At 41.7% G+C, this 22,831-nt stretch overlaps 1 protein-coding gene across 5 annotated transcripts in view; it reads right to left on the bottom strand.

Moving 5' to 3' along the window:
* Positions 1–22,831, bottom strand: part of KANK1 (KN motif and ankyrin repeat domains 1) — a 246,825-nt gene that overhangs the window by 8,973 nt on the left and 215,021 nt on the right. For 4 of the 5 annotated variants that reach the window (XM_077475001.1, XM_077475003.1, XM_077475004.1 and 1 more), the window contains 6 exons: positions 9,482–9,700; positions 9,236–9,344; positions 6,850–7,056; positions 4,625–4,712; positions 2,870–3,089; positions 316–458 (listed from right to left, as the gene is read on the bottom strand). In XM_077475001.1, the coding sequence (XP_077331127.1) occupies positions 316–458; positions 2,870–3,089; positions 4,625–4,712; positions 6,850–7,056; positions 9,236–9,344; positions 9,482–9,700 (986 nt within the window). The remainder of the gene's footprint in view (positions 1–315; positions 459–2,869; positions 3,090–4,624; positions 4,713–6,849; positions 7,057–9,235; positions 9,345–9,481; positions 9,701–22,831) is intronic. The other variant, XM_077475007.1, reaches the window with a different exon arrangement.

Here is a 22,831-nt window from a genome sequence, read left to right as displayed (position 1 = left end):
GACATAAACATATATGGCCTGTAATTCCTCCCTATAGGGTTGGGGGGGGGGGGGGGGGGGTTGTGGTGCTTACAATCAATAAGTGAGATGCCATGCTTGCTGAGGATTCTGGAATGTAAACCAAAATACAATTGCCAATATAAGAACTCTATAAGCACTTTATTATGTTAAATAACACTATAAAACATTTAAAATCATAGATCCATAACGTAAAAAAAAGTCTAACAGTATTCTTTTCATGAATTTACCTTTTTTTCAAGCAGACACTGGAATTTTAGGTTGTCATTATAGAACTAAAAAAAAAAGAGATCCTACCTGGCTGGCTTTGGCATTAACATCTCCACAGCTGAAAAGTTCCTCTACCACGCGCATATCCTTGGCTGCTTCTACAGCTGCCAAAGCTGCCAGCATGATGGGAGTGTAGCCAGCCTTGTTCTGGTGATCTACATTACAAACATCTGCAAAGAAAGAGACTATTCAGTAATGGCATTAGACCATTAGAAATAGAAGTAGAACAGGAATATAAAAACATCAGGACACTTGGCCCATTATATGTATGGACTTGCTATTCTCAAGTTCAAATCACTTTTGCAATCATATTTTTAGAATTTAAACAGCTTACAAAAAAAAACAATTCTGGTTTTCACTGTGTTCATTGCTTTATTAAGAGTCCTATTAATTCACCTTAACTGGGCATGTTGTTTCCTTTGGCAACCTTAGTGGTTTTATAGTTTTATCTACACAGAACAAAGCCTTAGAGACTGCAAACATTCCTTGCCAGTAATGACCATGGGGAAAGCCATGTATGGAGATGTAGTTTCTGCTAATCAGTCTTCTATTTTAGATCATGAATGGAGTGTCTGTAAATGACCAAACACTTGAAGAGCCATACAACTTGCGCATTTTGATTAAAAGGATATATCCAACTATTAAAAGTTAAAATCTTACAGCATGTCCCATTTAATGGCCCCTTTGTGAGGTTATTAGGTTTTACCTGCGCAAGTGTTCCATGACCTAAAGTCTACCAAGCATAGGTCCCAACAAACTGAAAAAGTCTTGCAGTGGGGAGGCTTGGTTTATCATTTGGTTAAACATCAGTCATTATTTGTACCACCTGACTGAAGAAAAGCTAATGTGATACCAATATTCAAAAAAGGACCGAGACAAATCCCTGAAAACTACAGGCCGGTCAGCCTAACATCAATTGTTGGCAAATTATTGGAGGGTATGATAAGGTACTATATCCAAAAATGTACTGAAGAAAAAAATATAAGTAGTTATCAGCATGGGTTTACGAAAGGTTGTTCGTTGCCAGACCAATCTGTTAACATTCTACGAGAAAGTGAGCTGCCGTCTAGACAGGGGAAGGCCTGTGGCTTTAGTGTGCCTGGATTTTGCAAAGGCATTCGATACAGTCCCCCAAAAACACTCAATTTACAAGCCGAAGTATACAGGCATAGACCTTAAGGTTTGTGCTTGCGTAAAAAAAATGATTACAGGGGCATGTTCAAAGGGTAGTGATAAATTACATGTACTCAGACTGGTCTGGAGTGGTGAGTGGGGAACCCCAAGGTTCTGTCTTGGGACCAATTCTATTAAATATTTTTCATAAATGATTTAGGGGATAGGATAAATAGCTCAAATCTCAGTTTTTGCGGACGACACAAAATTAAGCAAAAATAACTTCACATCAGGATATAGACATTTTACAGGAAGACCTGGACAAAATAATGGAGTGGGCAAATACATGGCAAATGAGGTATCGAGGATGGAGAAATATCTGGGGGTCCTAGTAGATAACAGACTGAGCAATAGCATGCAATGTCAAGCTGCAGTTACCAAAGCTGGCAAAATATTAGCATGTATAAAAAATAAAATAAAAAACAGAAAAAAGGGATATACTCCAGGGATAAAACTATAATGATATCACTTTATAAAAGTCTGGTTAGGCTACATCTGCAGTATTCTGTCCAGTTCTGGTCACCAGTCCTCAGAAGGGATGTGCTGGAACTGGAGAGAGTCCAAAGAAGGGGATTGGAGGACCTCAATTATGAGGAATGACTGCAAACACTAAATTTATTTTCGCTGGAGAAACAATGCTTGAGAGGAGATATGATAGTGATTTACAAATACCTCAATGGCGATCACAGCATGGGAAAAAAAAAATTCAGTCTCAAGGAATGGAAGAGGACACAGGGCCACACAATGAGACGGAAGGAGAAGCAGTTTAACCCTAAACTGTGCAGGGGTATTTTCACTGTCAGGGTAATAAGGATGTGGAACTCTCTTCCACAAATGGTGGTGGCTACAGGGAGTATGGATATTTTTAAGACACTCTTGGATATGCATCTTAAATAACACAACATACAGGTATATGGGAAATAATTATAGACACTGACACACATTCACCTACACAGGTTGAACTGGATGGACTATTAGCTTTATTCAACCTTACCTACTATGAAATTATACTAGGGCTTTCCTTATTGAATGAGCCACTGAACTGAAAAGCATTCAGGGACTGCAGATATTGTCTGATTTGTTTCACAAATCAAACACTATATTATGCACTGGGTCCAAAAAGTCAAATTTAGCATGCCAACTGTGCCAATAGAGCGGTGCCTAAGCGAGCCCTATTATATGTAGGTCATTATACCAATGTAGGCTGTGGACCAGCATTCTACATCTGCATTATACAATATAGGACTTCTTTAGTTTTAAGTATATAGCCAAGTAATATAAAAGCATAAATGAATCCTACGGAGTGCCCCTCCATGCAGCAATAAGAAGCATTCAGAATGTTCACTGTTAAACGATGAATTTCAAGTACAAAGCTTCTCGCATGACCATTTGATCTTCAAGCACTAACCAGCATCCAGCAGCAGCTTGACAATCTCAAAGTTGGAATGGGAGACGCTGTAGTGAAGTGCTGTGTTTCCATTGCCATCAGACATGTTGATAATATAGCGCAGGGCAGAAGATGAAAGCTCAGTAAATGCAGCAATGTAATCCTCCACCATGGCAGGAATGGCAGATTTCTGACTTGATACCCTGAACCATTCATTTTGTATAGTGTTCAAACACAGCCTCTGTCAACATAAAGCATCAGTTAATATACAGTGTTAAAAGTAATATTGTTTCAAATAAACTAGTAGTTTCTAATAGGAAAGTAATGATCACATTTTGAACGAGTGGTCATTACTATAAAATGATGGTCCATGAGACTAGGTTAAACATAGAAAGTATCGAGTTCATAATATTCCCTCCTGCCCATGCCCTCTCCCCCGATTTCTCCACCTTCCCATTGCCCAACAAATACAATTAAAAACACTAACAACATTCAAAGTCATTAACATTACCCCAAGCGACATCACTAATCTTGTCTCCAAATATCATCCAAACTGTCCTCTCAACTCTTACCAAGGCCTCCTGCTCTCTAGCTCCCTGGACTCCTCCTCCCAAACTCGCCTCGAGGACTTCTCCAGAGCCTCTCCCATCTTCTGGAACTTCCTACCCCAATCTATCTTGTTATCTCCTACTCTGTTCACTTTTAGGCAATCCCTAAAACTCATCTCTCCAAGGAAGCCTATCCTGCCATCAGTTAATAACCAAATCTTTTATTTCTCCCATCAGTTCGTCCCCCAGAGTTATTTATTTCAGGAACTTCTATAGCTCCATCAATATACGCAGCTCTTTAAATATATATATATATTTTACATTCACATAAGTCCCTGCCTTCGAAGAGCTTACAATCGAAAGTTATTACCTTTTGTTCCACCAGCTCCTCTCTATTAGATTGTAAGCTCCCAGGAGCAAGGCCCTCCTAACCCTCTTGTATTGAATTGTACTGTTGATGTATGGTCTCACTTTATATTGTAAAACACTGCCCAAACTGTTGGCACGATTTAGATCTTGTATAAGAATAAGAATAATCCTTTCTAACAATATTTTTGGTGTTTATGGAACAACCCACAGTGTGAAATTCCTATAAATTGGAACAATGTGTATCCAGTCTTCATTAAGCTGCACACTGGCTATGTAATATAGAGTACTAATGGAGAACACCACTTGAACATCTTGGATCGAAAGAATGGAGAAGTGCTCATGAAAAGCAGGGTAATGTTAAAGCCCCATACACACTATCAGTTTTTCTGCTGAGTTTTTCCTTCAGGTTTACCAAAATCATATAGTGCAAGGGCCTGCCTGATTGAATACAAATTGAAACTCCTAAGGTTTGACCTCATATTATATGGTTTTGGTAAATCTGAAGGAAAAACTCAGCAGAAAAACTGATAGTGTGTATGGGACTTTAGACAGACATTCAAAGATGAGCCCGGTGCACTCTAAAAATCCTTGGGTAAAGTTCTCATTTAACTGGATCATCAGACTAGTTATCAAGTACACATTTTAGGATAGGTAGTCGATATGCGGGGTAGCTGCAGCCAGATATCCAGCTTTAAAATAATTAAAGTAAAAAAATATATATTGTTTAAGTTCTCAAAAGAGAAGTTTCTAAAACCCAGTTTAATAATTCTGAAATGTTGAAAAGAATGAACATTAGCTTTATGAACTAAAATGGGTCAGTCCACTGAAGCAGAAGTGCTTCTACAGATTATGTACTTACCACATCCTTATTTGCTAAAGCTCGTGGGTCATCAACTGCCTCTTTCAGCACATTGCAAGCAGATAACATCTTTTCACTTAGCTCATACCTGTACATACATAAAAAGTTGGTATAAGCCAATATTTCACCACTTTCTACATACTGTGCAAGGAAAAGGAATGGTTTTAAATAAAGGTACAATAGTATGATGATGTTTGCTACAAACAAAAATGTAGATATAATAAGAACATTAAGACCCCTTTCACACCAGGGCGTTTTGCAGGCGCTATAGTGTTAGAAATAGCGCCTGCAATCCGCCCTAAAAAAAGCTGCACCATTGTCTGTAGTGTGAAAGCCCGAGGGCTTTCACACTACAGCGGTGCGCTGGCAGGACATCAGGGAAAAGTCCTGCCAGCAGCTTCTTTGGAGCGGTGTGTTTACCGCTCCTCCACCGCTGCTCCCCATTGAAATCAATGGGGCAATGCTGTAATACCGCCAGCAAAACGCCGCTATTGCGGCGTATTGCTGGCGGTTTTAACCCTTTCTCGGCCGCTAGCGGGGGGTAAAAGCGCCCCGCTAGCGGCCGAAATGTGCCGCAAATCCGGCGGTAAAACGCCGCTAAAAATATCAGAGTTTTACCGCCGACGCTATGGGCGGTGTGGCGTGAAAGGGGTCTAAGTAATCCACACACAAAGCTAATTGAGAATACCAACAGAACTTGTTAACAATACAAACAGGAAACTAACATCCATTTTGTGAAAAGTATCGCCTGGGGTGTTATCGCAGTTGTGATTTTTTCTTTTTGCCCATCATGGCACAAAGTTCAAGAGTAAAGAATTCTTAAACATCCATTTTGTAGAAGTTTATCCTTATATAGGGCTGCCTATATTTCCTGTTTAAATACACCATTAATATCTAACTGCTTTTACTGCCTCCAACTGAGCTACAGGGAGTGAGTACCAGATGGTCATATTTGAGATCATGGGCGTCACCACTGCTGGGCACCAACAACTACTTTTTTTTTTTGTTCCGGTGCTGCAATTATAGACTATTTTAATGGCTCAAAGTTTTAGCACTCTGCATATTTCAGTGAGCACAAAAGTATATGTAATGGAAGCGTTTTACTTATTTAAAATGATTGCACTGGGGTTTATATGTTGTGAGATTTTCACTTGTGGCACAGCATTAAAGCATATTATTTAGGTACAAGGAAACTCAGGTTTTACTTAAAGTGACTGTAAAGTCTTATTTTTCTATTAAAAATAATAAACATGTTATACTTACCTGCTCTGTGCAGTGGTTTTGCACAGAGCCTCCCAGATACTCCTTCTCCTGTCCCACTTAGGTGCTCCTGGTCCCTTCCTCCTGTTAAGTGCCAATCAGGAGGGCGTGTCCCGGACATCACTGGATAGAGATGGGCTCCGGTATCTATTAGGGGGGCTGCCGCACACAGAAGGCTTTTTTATCTTAGTGCACAGAATGCATTAAGATAAAAAACCTTCTGACTTTACAATCCCTTTAAAGTAGGACTATAGGCCAAACTTTTTTTTTTTTCCTTTTAGCAAGGGAGGGTTATAACCAACTGTCAGATTTTTTTTCACCATCTGTGTCCAATTGTTGAGATTTCCCTCGACTTCCTGTCCCATAGCCAACAGTAAGTGAGAGGAAATCCCTGCAAAATTAAGGGTATTCCTTGCGGACACCCAGTTCAACAGAACTAGTGTTCCCATTGTAAGATTTTCCCACTATTCCTTTCTGGGGACAACCCAAAATGTAGGATTTTCTTTCACTTTCAATGACATTGGTAAGCAGGATAAACAAAGAAGGTGAATCTCCTTAGTGGGAACACAGACAGTAATAAAAATGGACATGTGTTCTAATCCATCTCCACTCTTTCCAAAATAAAAATAAAAATAGGTTTTGCCTTTAGTTATACTTTAAACTGTGCCCCTGTCGGCCCTTCCGACCATTAACCCAATTGACCACACCCATGTTGTGCATTATTACTCTTCTTGAAGTGCCCAAGGGTGCCTCACGTCTTTTGCAATCCTAGCAACGCCCCTGGTTTGACCTCCATCTAGTCAGCCTGAGCTTTGGTGACCTTACTGCAGAGAAAGTTAGGTAGCAGGTATGTTTATCTATTTCCAGTGCACCAATCTTTATTGCGCTGGTGCTATGCAAGTTTAAAATAAAGATAAGTTGTTACAGGCATCTCTAATTGGCAGAAATTCAGGAAAGCAACACACCTTTCTCTAATTTCCACTTTCTCGGTTTCTTTCTCATCTTTCTCAACATTACTCAGTGGTTCAGAGACGCCTACATCCCCACTTCCCACTTCTTTATGTATTACTTCAGACTCCTCATTAAAGCTTTCCTCCCCTTCACATTCGTCGTCTGATTCTGTAGAGGAACTGTCATCTGAACTTGATTCATCGCTGGATGTAGTTTCATACCTGAAATAAGACAAACTGACAGTTTAGGTTTACAGCACACATTTGACTACCTTAAAAGTGTACATTAACTCTAAAATGATAATCGCATGAAGAAAAAGAGCACTGTCCCTGCAATACTGGGGATCATGGTCGTGCAATGTTTGAGGATGCACAATGGGGGGTGCCTATGGAACAGCATATACAATCTAGTGGTCCAGTACTCTAACTCAGTGGTCTCCAAACTATGGCCCTTTGCTTGCCTTTAATCTGGACTTTGGGGCACCATTTCTCCCATGGATGAAAGGCATAATTCCTTTCACTGACACCAAGAGTGGGGCAGAATTCCTGCAAATAAAACCAACAATGGGGCACTATTCCCCCCACTGACACCAATCGCAGAGTACCATTTCTCCCACTGATATCAATGACAGGGCATTAGTCCTTCCACTGACACCAACAATGGGACACCATTTCTTTCGCCGACAGACACGGCACAATTTCTCCCACTGACACCAATAATGGGTCACAATGCTGCCTATCAATACCAACAATAGGGCACTATTGCTCAACCAATACCAATGATAGGACACTATTCTTCCCGCTGATACCAATGATGGGGCATTGTTAATGCCCGTTTATGTCGGGACATTTTCTACTCACAGTGGCCATAATATGGCCCCTGTAAAGTCTGAAGGACAATAAACTTTGTTTAGAAAGTTTGGAGAACCCTGCTCTAGCTCACCAGTACCGTGAGATGGAATGGTTTATCAGAAGAATTATTACTATCTAAATCAGCTTCTCTCAAGCAGGGTATCAAGGACCTCTAGGTTTTCTCCTAAGGTTGTTAGGGGTGTCTTGGAAAGAAAGCAGTGGTGAATTGATCCTCCACCTACACTGACTAGCAATGCAGGGGAGAAATTTTCCACTACCGATCACATGGGATTACTGCACAGACCTGGAAGAACTACACAAAGCACACCACAATTCTACTTAAGAATACATACACCTATTGTTTATAGACAATATTTTCTTATCTGGGAGTTCAGCTTCTTTTATATAGCCCTTTGTTTTTTGTGAATCGCTTTGTATAAAATCTTCTTGCTGTTAATATTATTACTACAGGTACTTATATAGCGCTGTCAATTTATGCAGCACTTTACATATTTTTAATATGTATTCACATCAGTCCCTGCCCTCAAGGAGCTTACAATCCAAGGTCCCTAACTCACATTCATACGTACACATACCAGGGCCAATTTAGACAGGAGCCAATTAACCTACCAGCATTTCTTTGGAGTGTGGGAGGAAACTGGAGTACACAGAGGTAACCCACACAGGCACAGGGAGAACATGCAAACTTCATGGAGGTAGTGCCGGGTTGGGATTCGTACCGATGACTCTAGTGCTGCTAGGCAGAAGCACTAACCACTTAGCCACTGTGATGCCCACATTGTATTACTAATACAGATCATACGGCCTCTTTACTAGTAAAAGATCAGCAACAGTTTTTGTATGTTGTTGACCACAATTACTGCAATCTGGGGGAAAAAAATTGAACTGCTGTGAAAAGATCTGAAACAAATAAGGACATGTTTTCATTTAACACACCGCACACAATTAGAAAGAGGTCAGGCATATGATTTTTACTTCTGCAGTACTACTTTTAAGCAGCAGAGGAGGATTATGATTATTTAAAAAGATTATTTCAGTCTGTTTCAGTGCTCCTGTTTTGCAATATCTAGTGCAGCAAAATTGATAAATTTCTCCACTAACACTTTCATAATAAATTGCTAGGATTATAAATGTGCCAGCAGTGTTCTTGCATTTAAAGTATTACACACTTGGTAATAAAATAATTTCATGCAGCTATAACTCCTGCATTGCTGGTCAGCACATATTCCAGGAAGATGCACACGAATCACATCACAAAGTATTTATATCCTGTACTTACTGTAGTAACTAATGCATTTTCCTGGAGATTAAGAGTCCCTGTAGGGACAGGTGTCTAAGTTATGTGATCTTACGAGCTGAACACGAGCTTAAAAAGGTATTGTTTTCCAATAAACATGAGAGCAAAGCCTATTTTTGAACAGCTTTGCATATCCCTTGGCTCTACGCAAAATCCTCTAAACTGGCCAAGCAAGTGACAAGCAGAGACAGGTTGTAGGTGTTTTTTTATTTTTATTATATAGAGGCTTACCCGCCATTAATGCCAACAAACTGAAGATTTTTCTTGGTATTTGAAGACTTGCTCTTCTCATCCTTTCTTTTCATGATAGACTTAAGAGTATTCTGACTGCTGGCACTCTCTGTTTAAAAAATGGAATTCAAGTTATAATATACATCATTCACAACTATGCAGTGCTGACGGAGCTGCTAATAATATACTTTTTTTGGCTTGAACTTGGAGAAGGAAATGTTTAAAAAGATTATTAAACCGATTTACCATAAGCAGAAGAAGCAGAGATTTCGCTGGATAGTTCTGTCGTAGTCACAGAGCTGGCTGTAAGGGCTGACTCAGTACTGCACTCGGTTGTTTGAATAATATTCAGCCTTTCCAGTTTTGAAACGCCTGCTCGATTTTTAAGGCCAACGGTCCGAGCACTGGAAGCCGCATACTTGGTGGTTACCTGGGTCTGGGTTATGACGTCCACATTTGTCCCTGCTGAAACAAACAATAAAATAAATGAATGCAATCACATTATTACATGTAAATCACAATGAATCAAGTGACCAAACCTGATCTCAGCATATTGCATATCCTGCCCAAGTACCCCAAACCTGGTATAGTGATCATGCCAACTGCCATTTTTACATGCAGCAGTCTGGTCATTTTAGGTTCTCATTTAAACATATAAAAAGTACCTAAATACATCTACTACACACGCGCACACACACACAAAAAAAGAAAACGTTATCATTGCGATTAGTTGTCTATGTTTTCTCCCAAAGTACACTGTATTATCAAAATTATTAGGACACCTTCCTTTACATGCACATGAACTATAATGTCATGCCAGTCGAAAGCCCGATACACACTATCAGATTTTCTGCTGATTTTTTGCTTCAGATTTACCAAAACCATATAACATGGAGGTCAAACCTTAGGAGTTTTAATTTGTATGCAATCAGGCAGGCCCTTGCACTACAAAAAATCTGATAGTGTGTATGGGTCTTTAGTCCGTAGGGTTCAGTATTGAGTCGGCCCACCCTTTGCAGCCATAACAGCTTCAACTCTTCTGGGAAGGCTGTCCACAAGGTTTAGAAGTGTGTCTATTGGAATGTTTGACCAATCTTCCAGAAGCGCATTCGTGAGGTTAGGCACCGATGTTGACAAGAAGGCCTGGCTCACAGCCCCCACCCTAATTCATCCCAAAGGTGTTGAGGTCAGGACTCGGTTGCATGCCAGTCTAGTTCCTCCACCCCAAACTTGCTCATCCATGTCTTTATGGACCTTGCTTTTGTGCACTGTTGCAGTGTCCTGTTGGAACAGGAAGGGGCCATCCCCAAACTGTTCCCATAAAGTTGGGAGCATGAAATTGTCCAAAATGTCTTGGTATGCTGATGCCTTGAGAGTTCCCTTCCTTGAAACTAAGAGGCCAAGCCCAGCCCTGAAAAACAACCCCACACCATAATCCCCCTCCACCAAATGATTTGGCCCAGTGCACAAAGCAAGGTCCATAAAGACATGGATAAGGGAGTTTGGGGTTGAGGAACTTGACTGGCCTGCACAGAGCCCTGACCTTAACCCGCTATAACACCTTTGGGATGAATTAGAGCAGAGAGTCATCCACATGAGTGCCTGACCTCACAAATGTGCTTTTGGAAGAATGGTCAAACATTCCCATAGACACACTTCTCTGTTATAGCTGGAAAAGGTGGGACAACTCAATATTGAACCCTACGGACTACGACATGGATGCCATTAAAGTTCATGTGGGTGTAAAGGCATCCCAATACTTTTGGTAATATAGTGTATATCTAAAACCAAAACAAACATTTTGATCATTTTTGGATGGAAATGTGTGACTGGGGGAGTTTAGCCACTGTCAGCTCCTTTTTGCCCTGGTGATCATAGTTACTGGCACTAAAAGTAATAGCAAATTGGAAATCTGAAAAAGGGATGTCACCAAAAAAAGGATTTATGTGGATTTTCTCCTCATTTGGAGAGATTTCCATTCATTTCTTTCTCCAGCACAGAAAGTGAAGAACATGGTTTTAACCATTCCCTACTCTATTCAGGACAATAAAAAAAATCCATGATCTAGATATACTTTAACAATCATGCGAAGACTGTCTATCATTCGTAGGGGAAAAAGTGGTAGGCTGGGAAGAAACATTTAGGGGAATCATTGGTGTCTTCCCTGACAGAAGTGCCTGAGCTTCATGAAAAGTCTCCTCCATTGCAGAAACAGACATCTTCAGTTTATATAAAAGTATACACACTTAAGCAAAGCACATTTGCGAAAGCGACGATTCAACGATCAGATCATACCACCACATTGGCTATTATTTATTTAGTTTTCATCCTAAACTCAAGTTGATGATTATTAAAATCTTGCTCAGTCTGTCCAGCATAACTCAAGTTTTGTGACCGATGGCCAATTTTGTTAAAGTCGGTACCAAAGGAAATGCCTATCCTGCCACTGCTGACCTCCTTCTGAAAGGGCAAGCTTGTCTGACAGTCACTAGCTTCATTATTTTCTGGGTGACTTATCTGGAACAAGCACAGCGCAAGAAAAGGAATAAAAAAGGAATAAAAAGGAGAGGAAGCATTATCCTTAGATAGGTTTATTAAAAAAAAAAAAAAAATTAAAAACTACTCACAAGCCTATGAAAGTAAACACCAATATAAAGGCACTGAGGAAGAAGGTTATCCTTCAAAATGCACCAGCCTGCGGTGGTCTTTACGTCCTCTCTTTCGTCATTTGGAGACTGTGGCTATTAAACCGAGTGCCATCCTTTAAAGGCTTATATATTGCGGTTTTCTTTCACATGCTTGTGAGTAGTTTTTAGTATGTTTTTTAATAAACCTATCTAAGGATAATGCACAATGAGGTGGGCCCTCTCCTTTTTATTCCTTTTTTGACTGTTCGGATAACCCCATCCTGCAGGGCAGCAAGGCCTGAGTCATTATGCATCTTGAGCTATAGATCGCCTGGTTAACATACTTGTGTGCAAGAGAATTTGTTTTCTACAGAGAAAAGAAAGTCAGAGTTAAATCAAAACACCTAATCTGTATACTCTGTAACCCAGGAAATACATAAGCCACTCAATCAGTATAACAGCTAGTCAATCAGCGTTTTCAGACAAGCAGGCCAGAAAATACTCGAGAAAGGGGGACAGGCTCCTGAAACATGTAGCCACAGCCTCCTGATACATAAATGTGTAGTTTTCTCACACAATACCAAAGTATTCAGGCAGCGGCAAAAAAAATAAATATATATAAATAGATATAATTGCACCCTGCACATGAAATGGCCTTTGATTGTACTGGCTCTGATGTCACAAAGGTGTCTGGCTGCTGCATATGAAGCTTCCAACACCTGAAGCTGTGTGGGGGAGACTGCCTGCACAATATCAGTGACAGCAGGGAGTTCCATGACCATGCACAGAGAAAACTGCCGTCACTCACAGACAGGGCAGGACTTAGGGTGGTGGGGGCCCCTGGGCTTGAGTCACTTTCGGGCCCTACCTTCTATGCATTACTTTATATAGAACAAAATGATACATACACAAGCTATGTATTAGAGCTACACAATTCAGGATAAACTGAGAATAAAAATAGAGATCAGGATTTATGAACAAACAACTAAACAAAAGTGCATAATTTATGTTAATTGCTGAAGTCTATTAAAAACATTAAATTCATCTAAAAATGAAGATTTTTTTTTCACAAAATTGTCATTGTAATAGGTTATTTCTCTCACATGGCATGTGTATACCACAAATGACACCCCAAAATAAATTCTGCTACTCCTCCTGAGTATTATGATACCACATTTGTTGGACTTTTTCACAGGCTGGCCACTTAGAGAGGCCCAATATGCAGGGAGCACCATCAGGTGTTCTAGGAGCATAAATTACACATCTAAATTGTTGAACACCTATTACGCTTTTGAAGGCCCTGGAGCACCAGGACAATGACACTGACATGGCACTGATATGTGGCACTGATGACAGATGCCGCTAATATGTGGCACTGACACGTGGCACTGACAGATGATACTAATAGGTGGCACTGTTGACACGTGACACTTATACATGGCACCGACAGGTGGCACTGGGGACAGATGGCACTGTGAGCACTTTATTTTCCCCCCCTTTTTTTTTACTTTGATGCTGTAGCCGTTCGCTCTCCCTCCTCACACACTGTCTCTGTGTGAGGAGGGAAAGCCAGCTATGAGAGATGATCTCATATGTTTACATATGAGATCATCTCCTATTGGACACTGCGATCGAGTACTAAATGGCCGCTGTGATTGGTCATTTAGCACGATCTGTGATTGGCTGAGTTCAAGGGACACAGTCATCACAGAACTTCCCCGATGTGCGCCCGCGCGCATTCGGGAAGTAAACAGGAGGATGTCCAGGGACGTCCTCCCGGCAATTGGAGTAAATTGCAGCCGTCTTTTGGCTATAGCGCAGACGTCTAGTGTTTAAAACGTAAACAGGCGGGGCCTGCGGAGCCCATGGGCTTGAGCCCAGTCAAGCCCAATGGTAAGTCCGGCCCTGCTCACAGAGCACTGGAGGCTTCATAGGCAGCAGCTGGACACCCTGGAAAACTAGAACGAGGAAGTGAGGGAGCAGTCACTGCTGTCCTGAATATGTCAGAGGGTAATGGAAACTATAACCCCGTTAATGATAAATTATTAAATTTACACAAAAGGCAGCATCATTGAGTGCCGATTGAAAACCATTGTATTTATGATATCAGCCTGAAAAGTGATTATTTTTGACAGTTTCTCTTTAAAGCATAAAGCAGTGAACTACGCTGCTGAAACACATACAGGTGAGCTGTTTAACTGCCAAGGATTTGGATTTATTCATTCATTTATTCCCAAGATTTACACAACCCTCTCACACAGCACCCCCACGCTGGTGACCCCGATTATTCTCTACTGAAGCTAAACCATACAGACTGTGACTGGACATTGAAGAAGCAGCAGTACAATAATGAGGTCAACTCTGCTCTCTTCACCAGTCAGCATCTTCACTGTCAGCACAAGTAAACAGAACAGGGCCCGACTAGCTCAAAGTGCTCCTATATAGGAGGCCAATACCCAGGCAATCAGGGGACGAGGCCCGAGCTGCCCAGTCTGTTTCAATGGATGCAGACAAGGCAGCTCAGGAGCGAGCCCACATAGGAAGTGGCATACTATGGGGGCACTCGCCGAAGAGAAAGAACCAGAAGCGCAAGCGGGGGTCCCCAGAAGAATAGAGTTGGGGCTGCAAAACCATTGCATTGCAAGTATGACATGTTTAGTATTAAAAAGGAACTTTTCATCTCTTCTCACTGGCCATACACATATATGCGGCCTTTTGGCAGGTGGGCTTTAACGCAGAGAGGCCGCATATATGAAGCCCTATGAAAACACTTTTCTGTGCGAAGTGTGCACTCCCAGCACAGTTATCATCGGTGACTGGAAAGCTCTCGTTGCATAATTGCTATTGATAAATTTGCGATCATGTGAAAGCCAATCACAGCAGTCACATGACCCAAATGTCTGTCTCCGCCTCCTGGCATGTAGAAGCTCTTAAAGTTACAAAATCCTCTTTTTTAAAAAAAATAACAAACATATACTTCACTCTTCTGCGTAGTTGGTTTTGCACAGAGTGGCCCCAAATCTCCTCTTCTGGGGTCCCTCAGCAGTGCTGGTGGCTCCTCCTCTTCTCGAGTGCCCTGTCGGAAAAGCACTCTCCTTCAGGACACCCATGCGGGCGTGCTCCTGAGTCCTGCTGCTGCGTCTATTGACACAGGCAGCAGTACTCAGCCCTGATCCACCCCCCCCCCCCCCCCCGGACCTGTGTCATTGGATTTTATTGACAGCAGCAGGAGCCAATGGCTGAGCTGCTATCAATCTATCCAATCAGGACACGAGACACCGGATGGAGTTGGCATGCTCGTTCCTGTCACAGGAATTACGGGGCTCAGGTAAGTAAAAGGGGGGCTTGGGGGGGCTGCTGCATGACCGGAGATTTTTCACCTTAATGCATTAAGGTGAGAAACCTTGAGGGTTTACAACCCCTTTAAAGGGCTGGGAAGTGGCAGTGGGAAGGGCTTAATATCACTTTAATTGGTGTTTTATTATTTCTGCCTGGGGTTTCATTTTAAAGCAAACCTTGCAATTCAGGCAAGTTCTGGTAATTCAGTGTGGCCCCACTCTTTAAAAAAAAAAAAAAAAAAACACTTGGGGACAAAAATGGTTACATAATATACTTCCCTGGGGTGACGGTCTCCTTTCAACAAGGATCCTGGTAATGCTGAATAGCTAAAATCATGAGAGAAGATGCTGCAGCACAGTACAGGATCATCCCTTCATGAGACTTGGGCTATTCAGTATTCTCAAGAATTTCAACGGAACGAGGATATCACTTCGCCTAGGCACCAGATTTTTCTCTTTTTTTTTTACACTAGCATTTTAGGGAAGGGGGAGACCTTAAGTAAGCAGACCTTGCTATTTTAGTGTGCTTTGTGTATTTCTTCCAGATCTGTGCACTAATCCAGTGTGAATCTTTCCACAGCAGCTACCTGTAATAAAGACTGGTCACTGCTGCTCTCTCTCCTCATGCAGGATGGCTGGTCTAGTCTCTGCCCCTACTATATTTTTTCTATAAACAACCTTAAGTGGGCGGGGCCTACTGGGGCCCTCCCACAGCTCTGCTCAAGTTATGCACAGCACTGTAATGATATCACTGCTACTTTTTTAAGGCAATATCTGAGTTTTAAAAATACATCTGGTGTGGATTTTTTATCCTTTGTCACGATTAAAGAACATAGTTAAAAGGTTCTTCTGTTGGGAGTCCAGCTTCAAGCTCCGGAATAAGGCAGCACTGCCTGAAAACCTTGGGAGGGAAATATTAGCATTAAATATTGGAAAGTAAAATTTAACCGATGTAGTAGATACCAGTGTTGCCAACCGTTAGTATTTGTACTGGCAGCCAGTAAAAAAACAGGCAATTTTCTCCTGCCAGTAAAAGTAAAAGGTTGCCAGTAAAAAATATAGCTGTGATGTTCGGGTTGGTCTGGAGCCAGCTGAGACCATCCGAGTGCATGTTACAGTGTGATCGGGCAGCTCTGGCGGAGGCGGCACCTGAGCAGGTCGTGTGATGTAATGGTGCAATGGAACCAAGCAGAGCGGCCTGACCTTCGTGTGGGTCTGCGGTATGGGAGCAAGGCATACTGGGACAGGGACAGTCAGAGCCGTTTAGACTGGAGGGACCACTTGGCTTGGAGAGAGACTGTGACTCAGGAGGGGACGTGTTTTGTCAATTAGGTCTCATCATCATCTGTGCTGATGCACACTGCTGCCAGTGTCACTGTGAGAGTCAGTTTTATGTGTGTGTGCCACCCATTCTAAGTTTTTGCCCTCCTGAGGCCTGTCCCTGTGCTACTTACTTACTATATCGAAAATAAAATACAAAATACATTTTTTGCCTTATTATCCACCTTAAATCATATTGCTAATTGCATAGTGTTCTCAAATTTGCACCTTTTGGAAATGCCAGTAAAAACTTGGCTGTGCCAGTAAATTTTGGGTGTTGTGTCAGTAAATTTCAATCTGGTAGGTTGGCAACACTGGTAGATACCCATTAGTAGATGTAGCAGGAATATTCTCAAATCTGATTGGTAGCTATAGGTAACTGCACTGTACCCATGATCACTGGTCCTTCCACTGCTCGCTATCAGTTGGAATAATGGGGGCTGTTCTTAGGACATTCTATCAGCAGGATGCCATGGCTGTGCAGGTGCCTTGCAGTCTGCAGTGAGAGTTCATTTCCTGTTTTCTGTGTTATGATGGAAGGGAACAGTAAAGTGCTGTGTAATGGTAATGAATGCAAGTCATAAGTCAGACCCGAGAAAGTACAAAAGGAAATTGCAACAAGTTAACTGCCTGTCTCAAAACAGACTGTAATGATACGTCAGTTAGGACAGATTATTATACGGGATTTATATAGTGCCAACCGTTTGCGCAGCGCTTTACAAAGTTAGGACAAACAGTACAGTTACAATACAATTCAATACCGTAGGAATCAGACTTAAAGTGTCAACCACCCCCTGACCTAAATATGCTGCAGGATATTCGGCACCAGCCCTGATCCTTGGCTATATTCTCTGTAAAATAAAGGAGAATGAACTGGGAACGCAAGATCTCTTCACAAATGTATAGCAGATTGCTGGAAATCTCAGCCCTAGACTCCCTAAAAGGTAAGATCTGCAGGTGGGTGATTCAATCTGCTGACACCTTCCTAAATCTAAAATACCAGTTCATTTGACCTGACCCATATAGTATATGTCATGATACCTGCTGCACAAGCAGATAGTCCACATAATTAAAAATGATGACCATCTCATTACTGTAGCATTCCTTTTCCCACAAAAGGAAATTAAACTGCAGTGACCCGGGGCAGTGAAGTCTGCCAAAGCGAGATTGCCTACGGCTGCTGTACAGCTCTGCGATACATGTGATTATGTTACAAAGGCAGGAAATCAGATGGGATGTTTACAGACACAGGAGGGACACTGGGCTGGTGTATGGCACCTCTTGTCAAAACCCACTGCGGAAGTGTTATGGGAGTAGGCAGAGAGGGTGTGAACTGCGCCCTCATTAGAGGAAGTATTAGGTTATTCTCAACAGCCCTTATCCTGTGTTGATTCCACTGGCTACAGCATGTAAAAGAATTCCAGTAATGGAAATGAGGATTACAGCAATGACAGCAATCGGGAGAATTTTAACACACAACAATGTCCAAATCATATGAACAGGCTCTTTCAAATACCCTTCGGAGATACGGGGACAAGCGTCAATCAGGGACTAACTGGATTTTAGGGACAATTACATTTTAACGTGCGCTTAAAGAGGTGTATTAGAAAGCTCCCAACACCACCAATACCCAAAATAAATGTTCTTTAAATTCTGCTTATGTATATGCAAGTAGTACAAAGAAAACATGGACCCAAGCATGATATGGCAATGTATATGTGATAGAAACTAAAATAGGAAAAACCTTAATGAGTAAGCTGCAACCATGTGCATAGTGTTCCGACACCCCAAATAAATATAATAACTTGATCATGGTGCGCTATAATCAATTTCCCATTTTGTAGTGCACCAATCAGCTAAAGTGAATACTTAAATAAAAAAAGAGGTATATATTAATCCGTGTTAGATATGGAAAAGTGCAATATATGCCCACAAGCATGTGCAAAATAAGGTGCTAAGTGCTATGCAAAATATAATTAAATACATATATACATGTTGGCATATATTACACTCAGCACTTTTCCATATATAACACGGATTTATATATACCTCTTTTTTTAAGTATTCACTTTAGCTTATTGGTGCACTACAAAATGGGAAATTGATTATAGCGCACCATTATCAGGTTATTATATGCAAGTAGCATTTCTCACACAGGCCTTCCTCAGTTGCCAGGATTATAAATTTCCGAAGACTGATGCTGCATCCAAGGTCGGTCTGGAGAGAGGATCTCACAGGAGCTCCCTAGCGGTGGCCGTACCTGCTTTAATAAATGATCAATTGCTTTTCCAACTGATCACTTCTGGTAGGTACAATTGATCTATAGTGTACATTGTACAAGACATTTGACTGATCACAAACAGGGAAGTGGTTTTCGATCAATAGTTAAAGAGGTTGTAAACCTCCAAAACAAAGCCCCCCCCCCCCCCAAAAAAAAAAACCTGCAGGACAAAGGCATAATGAGCTAGTATGCATCACATAATAGCTCATTATGAAATACTTACCTTAGACCGATGCCCTGCAGTGGCACCGGCACACAGCTGACATCTTTCCTGGAGTTACTTCCAAGTTCACATGCTCCGACGCTGTGATTGGCCAGAGCCACGATGACGTCACTCCCATGCATGCACGTGGGTGCTGCCGGTCCTGGCACTGGCCCTGAAGAAACGGCATGAGCAGGCCGGTCCTTCAGTGTGCATGTGCCAATGAGGTCAGCAGCAGCGTATATGATAAATATCGCCTTAACGGTTCAAGTTTTTTAGGCGATATTTACAGTACCTGCAGGTAAGCCTTACTATAGGCTTACCTGTAGGTACAATTAAAGAGGAAGGACAATTAAAGAGGACTTCCTCTTTAAAGGACAGGTCGACCTTTGGAACAGGTTACATGTTCCACCCGTATTTGGGTTGAAACATGTAAACTGATACAGCTGCTGCCCCCCCCCCCCCCCTTTACCTGTGACAGTGCATGGGGGATCCTCTCCCAGAAACCTGTCAGCATTTAAAAAAAGTGCGGCCCTGCAGTGCATATCCCACACAGCTGTGTCATTAATTCACAGAGTGCTGTGAATGAATAAACTACAAGTACCATCAAACCTCTGCTGCCGATGGCTTGAACAGTAGTTCTCAATGAAATGTGAGGGTGCTGGTGTACGCTCTCATAGTCCATTGATTCTTCCTGCCATTCAGTAACTGTATGCCGTATATGTTCACCAAGCTCCTCGTCTTCTACTGTTTTCCTGAATAAACCCATGTTTTTTTTCATAGAAAAGGTTCGTAAATTTGAGCATTACACTGGATTTCTGTTATGAAGTCAATATGCATGGAGTAAGTTCTTGGAAAAAGGTTTCTTCCTCATTCTGCAAGTGACAGTAAAAGCTACATCCAACATAGAAAGCCAACGGGGACTGGTACATGACAACAAAGAGACGGATCTGTTAATATATGAAGTAACCTATCAATGACATCAGCTAGTAGAGCCCATCGCTACCAATGGCAAAGTAAAGGACATCATTGTCCGGTTCTCCACAGCTGTGTGCTTGGGGGTGTCATCTCATTACACAGGCCACGATGAGAAATTACGAAATAATTAGTCCTTGTATAAACACAATGGATCCATGCATCTATGTGTTTTCAAAGGTGATGGAAAGCTTTTGTTTTCATTTTAGTTTTCCACCCCCTCTGGTTACGGGCTTATTTGGTACATTAATGTAGTTCAGTACTTATCCCCTGATAGAAACAGGATGAGGTAATGACTGGTAATATTCCAAACAACTGATGCATATTTTCAGGGTCACAGGAAAAACCTCCATGCCTGTCATAGCTCATCAACGGTTCAAAATGCAAACATAAAAATATTTCACCGGATATAATTGCCCCCTACCACCAAAAATAAATCAGAGGACATAAATCGGAATTTTTATTTTTAACCCTGCTGGGTTCAACACTGTTGGCAAGAAACATAGAAGAGCACCTGCTGACAGCTAACAGTCAAGTAAGACACTTCTTAGCAAAGATTAAGGCAAGCCATAGACAAAGCGATTTTCTTTCCTGCAATCAAAATCGATCGCTCCCCCCCCCCATCAACACTGACTTTATTGATGGGGGGGGGTCCCTCCTGCGGAGCTATTGTGTTGTCCCAGCGGGGAGCTGTCCCTGCCAGGAGAACATGATTACTGCTAGCACCTATAGCAGACATGCTGGTTGTACCCAAGTCAATTGGCTTGGGTACAATCGGCCTGCTCATAGATGGATTGAAGCTCGGCCAATTCAGCAGAGATTCGATCCATCTATGGCCGGCTTAAGGCCTCATTCGCATTGTCAAACCTATGTTATTTTTTCAAAATTGTAATTTTTATTGGGTTATAAGAGTAAAATCAAATACAAAAGTCAAAATACAATGCACATTATACCAGTAGTATAAGCATAATGGTTACAAATAGTAAATATGAAACTGAAGAGAACAGGTGAACAATGTCCATAGTGCAGAGCACAGGGGTGATCCGCACAGCTTTTTAATAGTTATATAACAAACTCACATGTGAATAGTAAGATTTAGAATCCAAGAGCATATACATTAATGAAACAGTAAACAATCTTGTGGAGGCTACATGTAGACTAACAAAGTAATCAGATAGGCACCAAATAGCGTACAAAAAAAAAAGAAAAAAAGGGAGGGGGGTGGAGAGGGAAAAACAATACTTAATTTTGGATTAAGACATTTTCCGATGTGTCCACTAGTTTGAGACCCATATGCCGATTGATCCCATGGCTCCCATACTTTATCAAATTGGTTTACAGAGGCTGTTAGATATTCCATCCTCCGGATCTCGGCCACCAGATGTAAAAATCTGAGCCAAAGGGGTGATGTGTTGGACAGCCACCATAATGGAATAATTCTTTTGGCTAAAAGTAAGATGTAAGAGATCAACCTGTTAACTTTTTTGGTTAGGCCCTTAACAGGAAGCCCCAGTAGACAGTTCAAGGGGTCTAGCGGGAGAGCTACGTCTACCACCCTCTGGATTAGTTGCCCTACATTCTGCCAGAAGGGCCGTATATCAGAGCTCACTCCCAGAAGATGTGGAATAAAGAAACAGTTTCAACTCCACATCGCCAACAGTGGGATGAAACCGAAGAGTCAAATTTGTGTAAAACTTTGGGGGTCCTGTACCAGAACATAAGGATCTTTATAGAGGTTTCCTTTTGGGTCACACATTTGGAGGATTTAAAGATAGAGGACCAAATCTTATCCCATGTTTGGATCGTTGTGGATTTACCTAAGAGGGGGGTCCATTTCCTCATGTAGTGGTGAGTGGCTTCTATGAGAGGGGTCGACTCATGGAGGATGCGGTGAATGGAAGATATTAAATGTAACTGGTGTGGCCCCTGAGCACATAAATATTTGAAAGCAGTAGGTTTATCAAGGATCAGGGAAGAGGACTTGGAGTGAAAGAGATGTCTAACCTGTAGATAAAAATTAAAAAGGTGGGAGGGAATGTCAAACCTATGTTTATATGCCTTTAGAGAACATGATACTACACATATTGAGGTTTCAATGGTGCAGTTCACACTGAGCTGTTACCTGCGATTAGATATGGTCAGTTTAGCTGTGTTTAGGAAAAATGGAATTTTGTGTGTCTAGGACCCAGTTACAAATGCTAAATGCACCTAAACCTGTTTTAAACTTTAGTCACATGAGCGCTGAGGCCAAAATTCTGTGAATGGGCCATGTGTTTATGCAGCTTGAGCTACCAGGTGCTCCATGCAGGCGGCCCATGTAAGTGTATGGAGACGCAGCAGCTGCACGGCCTAAGGGCTCTTTCACACCTATGCAGGCACATTAAACCAAGCGTGGTAATGCACACACATAGGTGTGAATGAGACCTTATATTTTACACTAAAACTACAATAAATCTGCCATTGTGCAGTAACCCATATGAACCGATTTAGACAGTAGCTCTTAAAGCGGAGTTCGAGCCGGTATAAAAAGAAAAAATTAAAAGTCAACAGTTACAAATACTGTAGCTGATAACTTTTACTATAAGGGCACTTACCTGTCCAGGGTTGCCGTGATGGCGGCACCCCAAGCTGATCCGTCCAGTCTATAATCTATCTGCAATACATTGTCACCACCCTGTTCCAGGAGCTTTCCCCATCCATTCCCATCAAACGCCTGGAAATGGACTGCATTCACAGAGCTCCCCCCCCCCCCACACAAACCTAAGGCCCCTCCACGCAGCATATTTGACAAACTAAATTTTTACCATAATTAAGAGAAGCTCCTTACCGCAGCACGGTAATGGGACTCCCTCA

Source organism: Lithobates pipiens, unplaced genomic scaffold (assembly GCF_037356315.1).
Source record: "Lithobates pipiens isolate NorthernLeopardFrog02 unplaced genomic scaffold, aLitPip1_a1.2 Scaffold_13, whole genome shotgun sequence".
Classification (NCBI taxonomy): Eukaryota; Metazoa; Chordata; class Amphibia; order Anura; family Ranidae; genus Lithobates; species Lithobates pipiens.
The sequence above is the reverse complement of the archived record's forward strand: the minus strand, read 5'-3'. Positions and strand labels throughout refer to the sequence as shown.